Source organism: Vombatus ursinus, unplaced genomic scaffold, assembly GCF_900497805.2.
Source record: "Vombatus ursinus unplaced genomic scaffold, bare-nosed wombat genome assembly UNPS02014772.1, whole genome shotgun sequence".
Taxonomy (NCBI): Eukaryota; Metazoa; Chordata; class Mammalia; order Diprotodontia; family Vombatidae; genus Vombatus; species Vombatus ursinus.
Window position 1 is genome coordinate 33,532,321 of NW_020954550.1, and position 11,661 is coordinate 33,543,981.

The 11,661-nt window shown below is 36.8% G+C and overlaps 1 protein-coding gene across 1 annotated transcript in view; it reads left to right on the plus strand.

The window, feature by feature from the left end:
• Positions 1–11,661, plus strand: part of PRKAA1 (protein kinase AMP-activated catalytic subunit alpha 1) — a 61,907-nt gene that overhangs the window by 46,434 nt on the left and 3,812 nt on the right. Inside the window, exons 7-8 of the mRNA XM_027863560.1 lie at positions 4,477–4,963; positions 6,124–6,250. Coding sequence (XP_027719361.1) covers positions 4,477–4,963; positions 6,124–6,250 — 614 coding nt within the window. The remainder of the gene's footprint in view (positions 1–4,476; positions 4,964–6,123; positions 6,251–11,661) is intronic.

An 11,661-nucleotide genomic window follows, 5' to 3' on the forward strand; every position in this document is an offset into this window, starting at 1 on the left:
TTCATGTAATATCATTGATTCCCACAAGAATGTCTAGAAGCATAGCAGTCAGCAGATTTGAAAAATTCCGTTGTATCACTTTTCACAATTCTAGATTTGTACATTACAATATAATGTAAATACCAACTTTAAAACATGCAGCTTACAGAATTATCTAAATTACAAGTGGTTGCCACTCTTTCCCCTTCTCCACATCCAACTCCTTCCTCCAAAATATTGGAGGATTATGAGAGAACTTGGATCTTTTTGAGAATTTGTGACTATAGAAATAGTGAAAGAGAAGAAATTATATGATGCATAAAAAAATCTTAGGAGATGTGACTCTGGGCAGCTAGGTGGCGCAGTGGATAGGGCACTGGCCCTGAAGTCAGGAGGACCTGAGTCGGCCTCAGATCAGACACTTGACATGTACTAGCTGTGTGACCTTGGGCAAATCACTTAACCCCAATTACCTCACTAAAAAAAAAATTAAAAAAAAAAAAAAAGAGATGTGACTCTGGGGCAGACTGCCAGATAGATCTGACTTTTCTTATTCCAACATGGTTTGACTTTCTTCACTTTACTTTGTTGCTTTTTTGTAAACTTCAAAGTGTTGTACAAATGAGTTATTGTTAGTATTTAAATACTTTAAAAGATATATAAACTAATGTAGGCACTCCTACCAATTCAGATCATGGTTTCTTTATGACTTAGATGATGAGTTAATGAATTGCTGTGACCAAAAGAATTCTTCCCTCAGAAACTGTCCTTGAGGTGGTGTATCTCTCAGAAGTAGGTACTTGAATGACAGTGCCTCATGGGGCCTATCCTCAACGCTTTTCCAGCTCAGTAGTACCTTTGAGAATTCAGAGTGACCTCCATACTGTAGTGAAGCATTATAATGGGGCTTTTTATATTGCTTAAAATTCTGGGAATGAAAGATAACACAGAAATACATCTTAGAGGATTATAATCTGTGAGCTCTAACAGATTGCTCTTTTCTTTTTTTTTTTTTAAAGGCAGTTGGGTTTAAGTGACTTGCCCAGGGTCACACAGCTAGTAAGTGTCAAGTGTTTTGGTCTGAGGTCGGATTTGAACTCAGGTTCTCCTGACTTCAGGGCCGATCCTCTATCCACTGTGCCACCTACCTGCCCCTGGATTGCCCTTTTTTAAACTCCTAGTAAAGCGAAGGAATGATGATTTGGTTGTGTGGTGAAAAGAAAGATATAGGATTTTGGAACATAGAGCACTTTTCAGGATGGGCTTAGGCAAGCCTAGGTGTTGAGCCAGTGGGAAGGCTTTAGAGTAACATGCTAGTACTGGAAACCAAGGGGAGAATGGCTTAAAGAGGCAGGAAAGGAAGGAATAAGAGAGTGCCAAAGACAGACATGACTACTTTCAAAATTTTTGCTTCACTATGAATCTGCACCTATGTAAAGAAAGACAGTTTTTTCCTTCCCTCTCCTAAACCTCACTACTCTTAGGACTAGAGCATAGTCTAGTACTGCTATTAATGTTATAGTTCAGTTATGTTGCTTTATCAGTTTTTTTGTTTGTTTTTGGCTAGCCTCCTGAATCTAAAGTGTTACACAAATATGAATTGTTATCATTAGTATTTTAACTTTAAAATGTATATGATTTTACTGATGGTCACCACCATTACAACATTGTTTGCCACTCTGAAACAGCTTACAGAATATAACTCATTTTAGAATATAACTCATTTGAAATTTGGCAGGGAGTCTGCTTCTGGGAGAGTCATAATGACATGTAAATAAGAGCCTTGCAAGGAGATTAGAGCATGTATAAATATTGACTAACTACATGGTAAATACGAGGCTCTTGTATTGGATGAGGAAGCATTCAAAAAGGACTAGCAACCAGGCTTGCAGTCATTTTCTCTCTGACTGCTTATACTTGGTAGATCTTTTGGTTCCTTTGTGGACAACACACAGTGAGAAGCAGTGCTCTAAGGGCCCTTAACACTTCCTTCTCCCCTAAAACCTTGAGGGACAATCTCAAGTAAATCTTTTTTTTTCTCCTGACCACTTTTTTTTTTTAATTTAAGCTTTTATTTAGTATTTTATTTTTCCCTAGTTACATGTAAAAACAATTTTTAACATTTGTTTTTAAAACTTTTGAGTTCCAGATTTTCTCCCTCCCTTCCCACTCTCCCATTGAGAGGAAAAGCAATTCAATGTAAGTTATATATGTGTATTCATGCAAACCATATTCATAATTGTCATATTGTGAAAGAAAACAGATAAGAAAAAAACTCAAGAAAAATGAAGTCTTTTTTTTTAAAGTATGCTTCAATCTGTAGTCAGAGACCATCAGTTCTTTTTCTGGGCTGGATAGATAGCATTTTTCATAAATCCTTCAGAGTTGTCTTGAATCGTTGTATTGCTGCTTCATGTCTGATCATCTTGCAATATTGCTGTGACTTTGTACAGAGTACATTTGACTTTGAATCAGCTCATGCAAGTCTGTCCAGGTTTTTCTGAGAGCATCCTGCTCTTCATTTCTTATAATACAATAGTATTCCATCATAATCACATACCACATACCACAACTTGTTCAGCCATTCCCCAATAGATTAGCCTGTAAAATCTTTACAACCTGATTTCCTCCTATCTTTTCCAGCCTTCTTTTCATTTTCATAACCTCTCCCCCTGTAACAACCCTTCCCCCATAACAAACACACACACACACACACACACCCACACACCCACCCACCCACCCCCAATCTAGCCAAACTGGGCTTCTGATTTTCATACACAGTGTTCCATATCAAATCTCTGAGCCTTTGCATTGGACATATGTATCACATGCTTTGAATGTACTGCCTACTCACCTCTGCTTTTCCTTCAACATATAATTCAGATGTCACCTTCAGTACAAAATCTTTCCTTATCCCTCACCTGCTAGTACCTTAACTTCCTTTTATTTATTCTGCATATATTTATGTGTGTACATGTTGTCTTCCATGATAAAAATGTAAGCTTCTGAAGAGGAGAGATTGTTTTATTCTTTGTGTTTATATCTGTGGTTCTGAGCACAGTGCCTGGCATATAGTATGTTCTTAAGTGTTTATGAATTAATCAGTTGCTTATATCTGCAAATATTGATTCATAAATTAATAGGAAACTTCTTTGTGGTCTTCAAAATAAAATTTAAAAAATAGCTTCCCTGTGACATTATTTTTGACTGTATAGAAAAACTGAGTACATATAAAATGGAAAAATTTACTGCCAAATGTCGGTTCTCCTGTGTTGCCATTATGTTTATACTTGATTCCGAAGATCAGAATAGTGTTTGTCATAAGTTATGTTGTTTGGGGGATCTTTTTGAATGTATAGTAGTCTTTGATTTCCCCTCTATCAACTTATTTCTCTCCTTTGATAACATCCACGTTATTCACCTTTCTAAATGAGAATAAGTATTTCTTTGGGAAAGTTAAAAGTATAGAGGAAAGTTTTGCCCAGGATTGGGAGGAATAAATAGGAAAGTGCTGGAGGAACATGAATGGAAAGGGAAAATCATTCAATTCCTTTGATACTTTGAAAGTGATTCTTTTCACTCTCCAAAAGCCTCAGACAAGAGGTCTTAAGGCAAAAAAAATAAGTTATTTTAAATTTCATTTCAGACACTCACTAGGTATGTGACACAGGGAAGTCACCTTTAACTTCTTGGAGCCTCAGTTTTCTCATCCGAAAAATAGGGGTAATGATAGTTGTAGTATATACCATCCAGAGTTATAATAGCTAGTATTTATGTAATGCTTTAAGGTTTGCAGAGCACTTTACAAATGTTATTTATTTTTATTCTCACCACAACCCTTGGAGGTAAGTTCTAATCCTTGTTTTACTGATGGGGAAACTGAGGCTGAGGGCAGTTAAATGTGACTTGCCCAAGATCACACAACTACTGAATGAGTCTTCCTTATTCCAAGTCCAGGGCTTTCATTGTTTTAAGGCCCAAATGAGATAAAGTATGAGATAAAATAAGCATCTTGGTTAAAAACATAGTTAACATCAGTTGTTATTACCTTGGGAAAATAAAAAATAATAGTTCTTTAAGGTGAATATTTTTAAAGTTTCAATTAAAAGGAATAGTTTTTTTCCTTAGCATTCAGAAATGACACCTTAGTATTAAAAGACATATCTGGTCAGTTCCTAGTTGTTTTGTTCTTTAATGCTACGGTTCTTTGTAAAGAATAAAAGGACATTTTTGTTTTCTTAGTTGTATTTAATTAAATTGTGTACATTTCTACTTCTGTTCCAAAATCACTATTTTTCCCATTCCAAACAGAAGATGAAAACATTTTCTTTGAATGTACTATGAAATTTATACTTTAAAAAAATTTAATTGCTTTTTTAAACCAGTATGTCTATGCATGACCCTTTGTGTTTGAAATGGTTCGAAATTATTATCTCTATACCATGCAAACTACTCAGAATCTTTGAGCCTATGATTTTTGTTCTTTTCCTTACGTAGGGAACATGAGTGGTTTAAACAAGACCTTCCAAAGTATCTCTTTCCTGAGGATCCATCATATAGTTCAACTATGATTGATGATGAAGCCTTAAAAGAAGTGTGTGAAAAATTTGAATGTACAGAGGAAGAGGTTCTCAGCTGTCTGTATAGCAGAAACCACCAGGACCCTTTGGCAGTTGCTTATCACCTCATAATAGATAATAGAAGAATAATGAATGAGGCCAAAGATTTCTATTTGGCTACAAGCCCACCAGATTCTTTCTTAGATGATCACCATTTTTCTCGCCCACATCCTGAAAGAGTGCCATTTTTGGTTGCTGAAACACCAAGATCACGCCATACACTGGATGAATTAAATCCTCAAAAATCCAAACACCAGGGTGTGAGAAGGGCAAAATGGCATTTGGGAATTCGAAGTCAAAGTCGACCAAATGACATCATGGCAGAAGTTTGTCGCTCAATTAAACAACTGGATTATGAATGGAAGGTGAGAGGATTTTTTTTTAATCTACATAAGTCTATACATTTCCACAGTGTAACTGAACTATTCTGTATTGACTAAGTATACGGTGTAATGTTTCTATAAAAAATTCATTCAATAAATATATCTTCAGCGTTCACACATCTGCAAAACAAATTTCCAACATGGGATGCAAGAAGTCTATGCTGTACCTTACAGTATGATGGCAAAGCTCCTTCTTTTTCTGCTATGGCTAAGACTTCTAGATCTAAGCTGTTTATAGTGGTTTCTAAAGTAGGGGATCTAAGTTACAGGAGGACAATTTGTAAATCATATTGCAAACATCAAGACCTTGTATAATGCCAGCTGTTAACTATTATTAAGTTGCCAGGGAGCAAAAAATTCAGGGGAAATTTTTTGATAACAGCAGGCTCTTCCTTCAGCAGGCCAGTTCATTCTTTCCTTTCCACTGCTATAATCTGTTTTAAAATTTTCTGTTATCTAAATCCAGCAAATATCTTTTTCCACTTTTGATACCTGTAATGAAAAACAAGGTCACAAAGAAATGCTTGTATGTAAGATGCATGTATGATTCAAAGGGAAGCCACTGTCCTGTGAAGTCTCCAAAGCATACCCTTCACTCTCCTCCTTTCCTTACCACCCTCTTCAGTGGATCTAAAAAAGGACTTAGTTCGTAGTAGTCCCGGAGCAGCCTGCAGAAGGAAAAGCATATTCACAAGCCAACATGGAGGAGTGAAAGAGCCAGTAGTAACAGTAATCTGTAAGCACAAACATCAATTACCTCAGAGTATTTATTTAACATGGCCAATAAAGTTTCTGTCTAAAAGCAAAATTCCAACAAAATTCACACTCTGAAGTCAAATTCCAACTGGATATAAGATTCTACAGGAAAAGACAATTTTCATATGACAAAAATATGACATTTTGTATTATAAAGTGAGTCACAGATGTTGAGATGATCAATACAGAAAATCCCAATCATTTTCTGTTTCTGTAAAAGAACCAAAACTTTAAGATACAGCAGATCTGCAAGTACTCACCTTATTTGCTTTGAACTACATAGCCACATTATTTGCTTTGTATAGTTTTTGTGCCTAATAAAGTATACAAATTGTTTTAATGAAGAATTGCATATGATAATTTTTTCTCTTAATTTGATATGCTAGGTTGTAAACCCATATTATTTGCGTGTTCGAAGGAAGAATCCAGTGACAAGCACATACTCAAAAATGAGTCTACAGTTATACCAGGTGGACAGTAGAACTTACTTACTGGACTTCCGAAGCATTGATGGTATGTATGACATTTATTCTTATGGAAGAATGAATTCCAAATGAAGTGCCAACAAGCAATTATAAATTTCAAAAACTCTTTGAAATTTGGGGATTATCTATACTTAGAAATAAAATGTTATATTCTCCAGTGTTCTGTATATAATTTTGAGTACATTTTAATATAATTATTTTGCTATGATAGTTTTTTAAAAATCTCTTATTTTCTCTTCTTTCAAAACCTTAGTAGAAATTCTAACTTCTGAAACTGGGTGAAAGGGCGTTGTAGCTGCAATTGATTAACTCCTATATTTAAGAGCTATTTGCCATCTAGGATTTTTTTTTTTTTTTTAAGGAGGTCCATGAAAGGCTTCTTTTTGTTTGTTTTTTTTTAATTAATTTATTTTGATTTATCAACAATCACTTCCATAAGATTTTGAGTTTTAAATTTTTCTCCTCCTCACTGCCCCGCCTCCCCAAGATGGCACGCAATCTGATATAGGCTATACATATACATTCTTGTTAAACATATTTTCGTGTTAGTGATGTTGTAAGGAAGAATTAGAACCAATAGGAGGAACCACAAGAAAGAGAAAACAAAACAAAACAAAACAGAAGAAAAAAAATAGCAAATAGTATGCTTCGATCTGCATTCAAACTCCATAGTTCTTTCTCTGGATGTGGATAGCATTTTCCATCATGAGACCTGTGGAGATGTCTGAGATCTTTGCATTGCTGAGAAGGGCTAAGTCTATCAACATTAGTCATCGCACAACATGGCTGTTATTGCGTACAACGTTCTCCTCGTTCTGCTCACTTCACTCAGCATCAGTTCATATAAGTCTTTCCAGGTTTTTCTGAAGTCTGCCTGCTCATTTTTTCTTATAGCATAATGGTATTCCATTACATTCATATACCACAACTTGTTTAGCCATTCCCAAATTGATGAGAATCCTCTCGATTTCCAGTGCTTTGCCACCACAAAAAGAGGTGCTATAAATATTTTTGTATATGTAGTTCCTTTTCCCATTTGTGTGATCTCTTTGGGATATAGCCCTAGACCATCTAGTATTTCTTAAAGGGAACTAATGTGAAGGAGGATTTTTAGTCTGGGAATCTCCTCTGCTCATTTTTTTCCTTTGGACCGTTAAGCTCGGGGACTAATAAGGAAATAAACAATTTATCAATTACTTGGGAGTTGCATGGTTCTAACCTAGGATTTCTTAACCTGGGTTCCCTAACCTTTTTAAAACATTTTATAGCTGTACTTCGGTATAATTGATTTAGATTGCCAACCCCTCTACAAGTACCCATGATTCTATCTTCTCCCGAGTTCTCCAGCAGATTTGCCACACTATCATTTTCAGTCTCTTCCTATCTTCTGGCTCCTCCCCTACTGCCTACAATCATGTCCATGTTCCTTCCATTCGTAATAGAATGGAACTCAATTCTACCCTACCTCTCAGCTGTTATCCTACATCTCTTATCTCTTTTGTGACTAAACTCTTTGAGAAAGTTTCCTATATTCAGTGTTTCCACTTCCACTCAACTCAATTTAGAATCTCTGCACTCTGGCTTCCAACCTCATCATTCAATTGAATGTTGAATTCAGTGATTTCATAATACCCAATAGTCTTTTCTTCTTTCTCTGATATTTAACACTGGTCATCATTATCCTCTCAGATACTCTATTCTCTGTCTGTTTTTGCACTTACCTTGTTCACTGTTTTATGATTCTGGGTTCTGTTATGCCCACTAACCTTTGGTGTCCCTCAATGCTTTAACCTGGGTCCTCTGCACTTTTTGCTACTCTGTCCCTCTCCCTGATTTCATCAGCTCCTATGATGTTCAATTATCATTTCTATGTAGATGATTTTGAGGTCTTTATACCCAGTATAATCTGTCTCTTGGGCTACTTTCACATATTATCATCTACCCCATATGCATCTTAAACTCATCATGTCCAGAACAGAAATGATTATCTTTTCCCCCAAACCCTCACCTCTTAACTTTTGTTTTATTGTCTATATTTACGACTATCCTGGTCCTTCATGCTTTAACCTTGTTGTTATCCTCAACTCTCTAATCAGTCATCCCACATATAAACAATCTTTTATCAGATCTTTCCATATCTACCTTCACAACATCTCTTGTTTTCTCGGTTCACACAGTCACAACCCTAGTCCAGGATGATACCACCTTTCACCTAGACTATTGCAATAGTCTAAAAGGTCTCCCTGCCTCACTTCTTTCCCCACCCTAATCTGTTCTTCCCTCAGCTTCCAGGGTGAGTTTTCTAAAGCATATATCCAACCATGTATGCTCAGTGAGCTCCAGTAGTTCCTTTTTAGTTTCCAAACGATCTGTAAATCCCTCAATTTGGCATTTAAAGCTCTTCATAACCTGGCCCCCTCCTGCCTTTCCCTCCACAAACTATGATCTAGCTTCACTGATCTATTTGCAGTTCCTTGAATACAACATTCCACCTCTTGTCTCCATGCTTTTGCACTTGCTATCCAAAATTCCAGGAATTCTCTGACCTTCACCTCTACCTCTTGATTTCTCTGGCTTTCTTCAAGACCCAGCCCCAAGTCCTAGCTACTGTAAGAGGCCTTTCCCAGTCTTCCTTCCCCCAGCCACTAGTGCCTTTCCCTCTTAGATTACCTTTCATCTAGATCCTTTAGATTGTGTATCAAATAATCTTCGTATGTCTCTTCTGTTACAATGTGAGGTCCTGGAGGGCAGGGACTTATTTGACCTTTCTTTGTATCCACAATGCTCAGCACAATGCTTGGTGCATAGTAGTATTTAATTAATGCACGTTGACTGACTGACAGAACTGGAAGACACCATAGGTTTATTGACTGCTCATAATCTTCATGCCTTGACTTATGAATAATTTATTCAAGAAGAGGGCTAGAAGGTGATGGATGCAATGATTGCCAAATGGTACAATCAAAAAGAAAATGAAATTGACTAAGTCAAAATAATAACTAAAATTTATAAAGGGCCTCAGGGTCTGGAAAGTGCTTTCCACGTATTGTTCAATTTGGAAACAGTTGTGCAGTCTGTCAGCTACTTAGGGCAAAGGTCAAAGTAAAAGCCAAATTAGAAGGGATAAAGATGAGAAGGTAGCATAAGAGTGTAACAGCTATTGACCTTGAAAAATGAGAAATCAACAAAAGTAAAATTATAGACTTCAATTATTGTTTGTTAAAGAAGTTTTAACTGTTGCAAAACATTATTTGCAACAGTATTCTATTTGTTGAGCAAAAGTTCTGTGACTACCAATGGAAACATGGAGCCTAGATTTTTAAAATTTGTTACAGCCAAAAGAGTAAGAATGTAATAATAATAGAGAACTAGGGAATTAGATATAAAGTAAAGCGATCCCTACCCTTGAAGAACATACATTCTGATAGGGGATATAGTAGTTTTGGGAGAGAAGACGTACACTTGGAAGAATCAGGAAAGGCTTCATGTAGAAGATGGTGTCTGAGCAGAGGTTTGAAGGAAAAAACGGAATTTCAAGAAATACAGGATTCCAGGCATTGGAGACAGACAGGTGATGGACCATCTTGTGCCAACTTGGCAGGCAGTATTACTAGACCACAGAGTATGTGAAGGGAAGTAATGTATAAGAAGACTGGAAAGGTAGAAAGGGGCTAGGTTGTAAGGAAGTTTAGATGCTAGGGGAATTTAAATCATATTCTAGCAGTAATAGGGAGCCACTGGAATTTATTAAATAATGAGACTTTTGGAAAATTACCTTGGGATTTTACAGAGGACAAATTGGAATAGGGAGAGTCTTAGGGAAGAGAGACCAAATAAGCTGTAAATCCTAGTAAGAGGTGATGAGGGTCCAAACTCGGATGATTGAGAGTTAGGAGTGAGGATTATAGCAAAATTGTAAACCTGGTGGTGCCCACAGTAATAGGGAGTCTGGAGGAAGGGTAGGTTGGGGGAGAAGTAGAATAAGTTCTGTTGTGGCTGTGCTGTTTTTGATATGCCTATGGGAATATTAAGCTTTAAATGTCCAATAGGTAGTTGGTGATATATGACTGGAGTTTAAGAAAGAGACTAGGTAGGAGTGTATATGTAGATCTGAACATCATCTGAAAATTGAATTCATGGCAGTTGAGATTACTAAGTGAGAAAATAGAAAAGCAAAAAAGTCCCAGAAGTACACTGACATTTGGAGGGCAAAAGGAGAATGATATGATTGATGATCCAGCAAAAGAGACTGAGGAGTGGACAGAGAATTTTCAGTTAAGTGATGTCAGAAGCCAGATTACAGTGGGTTTAGAAGAGAATCACAGGAGAGAATGAAATTGAAGCACTGAGTGTAGATGACCTTCTCAAGGAATTTGGATGAGGAAGGGATGTTTGTGGGCATCAAGGAAAGAACCACTCAATAAGGAAATATTGAAGATTAGAGACCGAAGGAATGATGTGGGGCTATCTGCGAGAGCAGCGCTTCTCAAACTGTGGGTTGTGAAAAATTTGGTTATAGTAAAAGGTTTCTGAATGGGCAATGACCAAAAATTAATTCAAAATCAAACACATAGTGAATCCGAAGTGTTTCTGGCAGAGCTTGCCTGTGTTGCGTTGTGCAACTTCACTGCAGCCTTGGTTCTGAACACAAAGCATACAAATTTTGCACTGTGCATGCCCTCAGGCCGTGCATCACCAAGGAATGCTGCTGAAAACCCTGTGCTAGAGAAAACAGGAGGAAATGGGGTCAGGGAGAGTTGCAAAGAGTTTGCCCTTGAAGAGAAGGTTCACCTCTTCATCAGAAACGAGAGCAGAGGAGTCAATAATAAAGATGATGTCCAGATGTTATGATTTGAAGGGGGTGGGGAGAGTGCATGGTAATGGTTTCTGTTCTCATGGTAAGATATTAGGTGATATACTCATATGGGAGGGTGGGAAGTGGTATGTTGCTTGAAGAGAATAGGTTTGGAACAACTATTGTGGTGAGTAGGATAGAGAATCAATTAGGGAGGAATAAAAGAGTTGCTTTGCTAGAGTGAGGCTTCCATAACTTTGTAGTGGAAGTGGGGATAATCTAAAGTTGGGATTTGGCAAGATGTAAATAGCAATAGGAAAGGGGAGCAGGGGTTTTGGGAGTAGAAAATAGAATAAAGTTGAACTTGGGGCATTATTGGGAAGGAAAGTTGGTATCAGTGGTGGGATTTGAATTTAGGTCCTCCTGACTGCATTTTCAGCACTTTAATCCTCCAAGCTAGGTTGTATAATTGGCCTGTAGATGATAGATTTTTGTGTTCTATCTTCAGCATTATAAAGATGTTTTTGATTTTAAAGTGCTCCATCAGTTGAAAATGTAAACTTTTCATTAGCCAATTTAATTTTGAAAAGACAAGATAATGCCTTTTTCCAAACTTGTACAAGACTGCTATATAATAGATATTA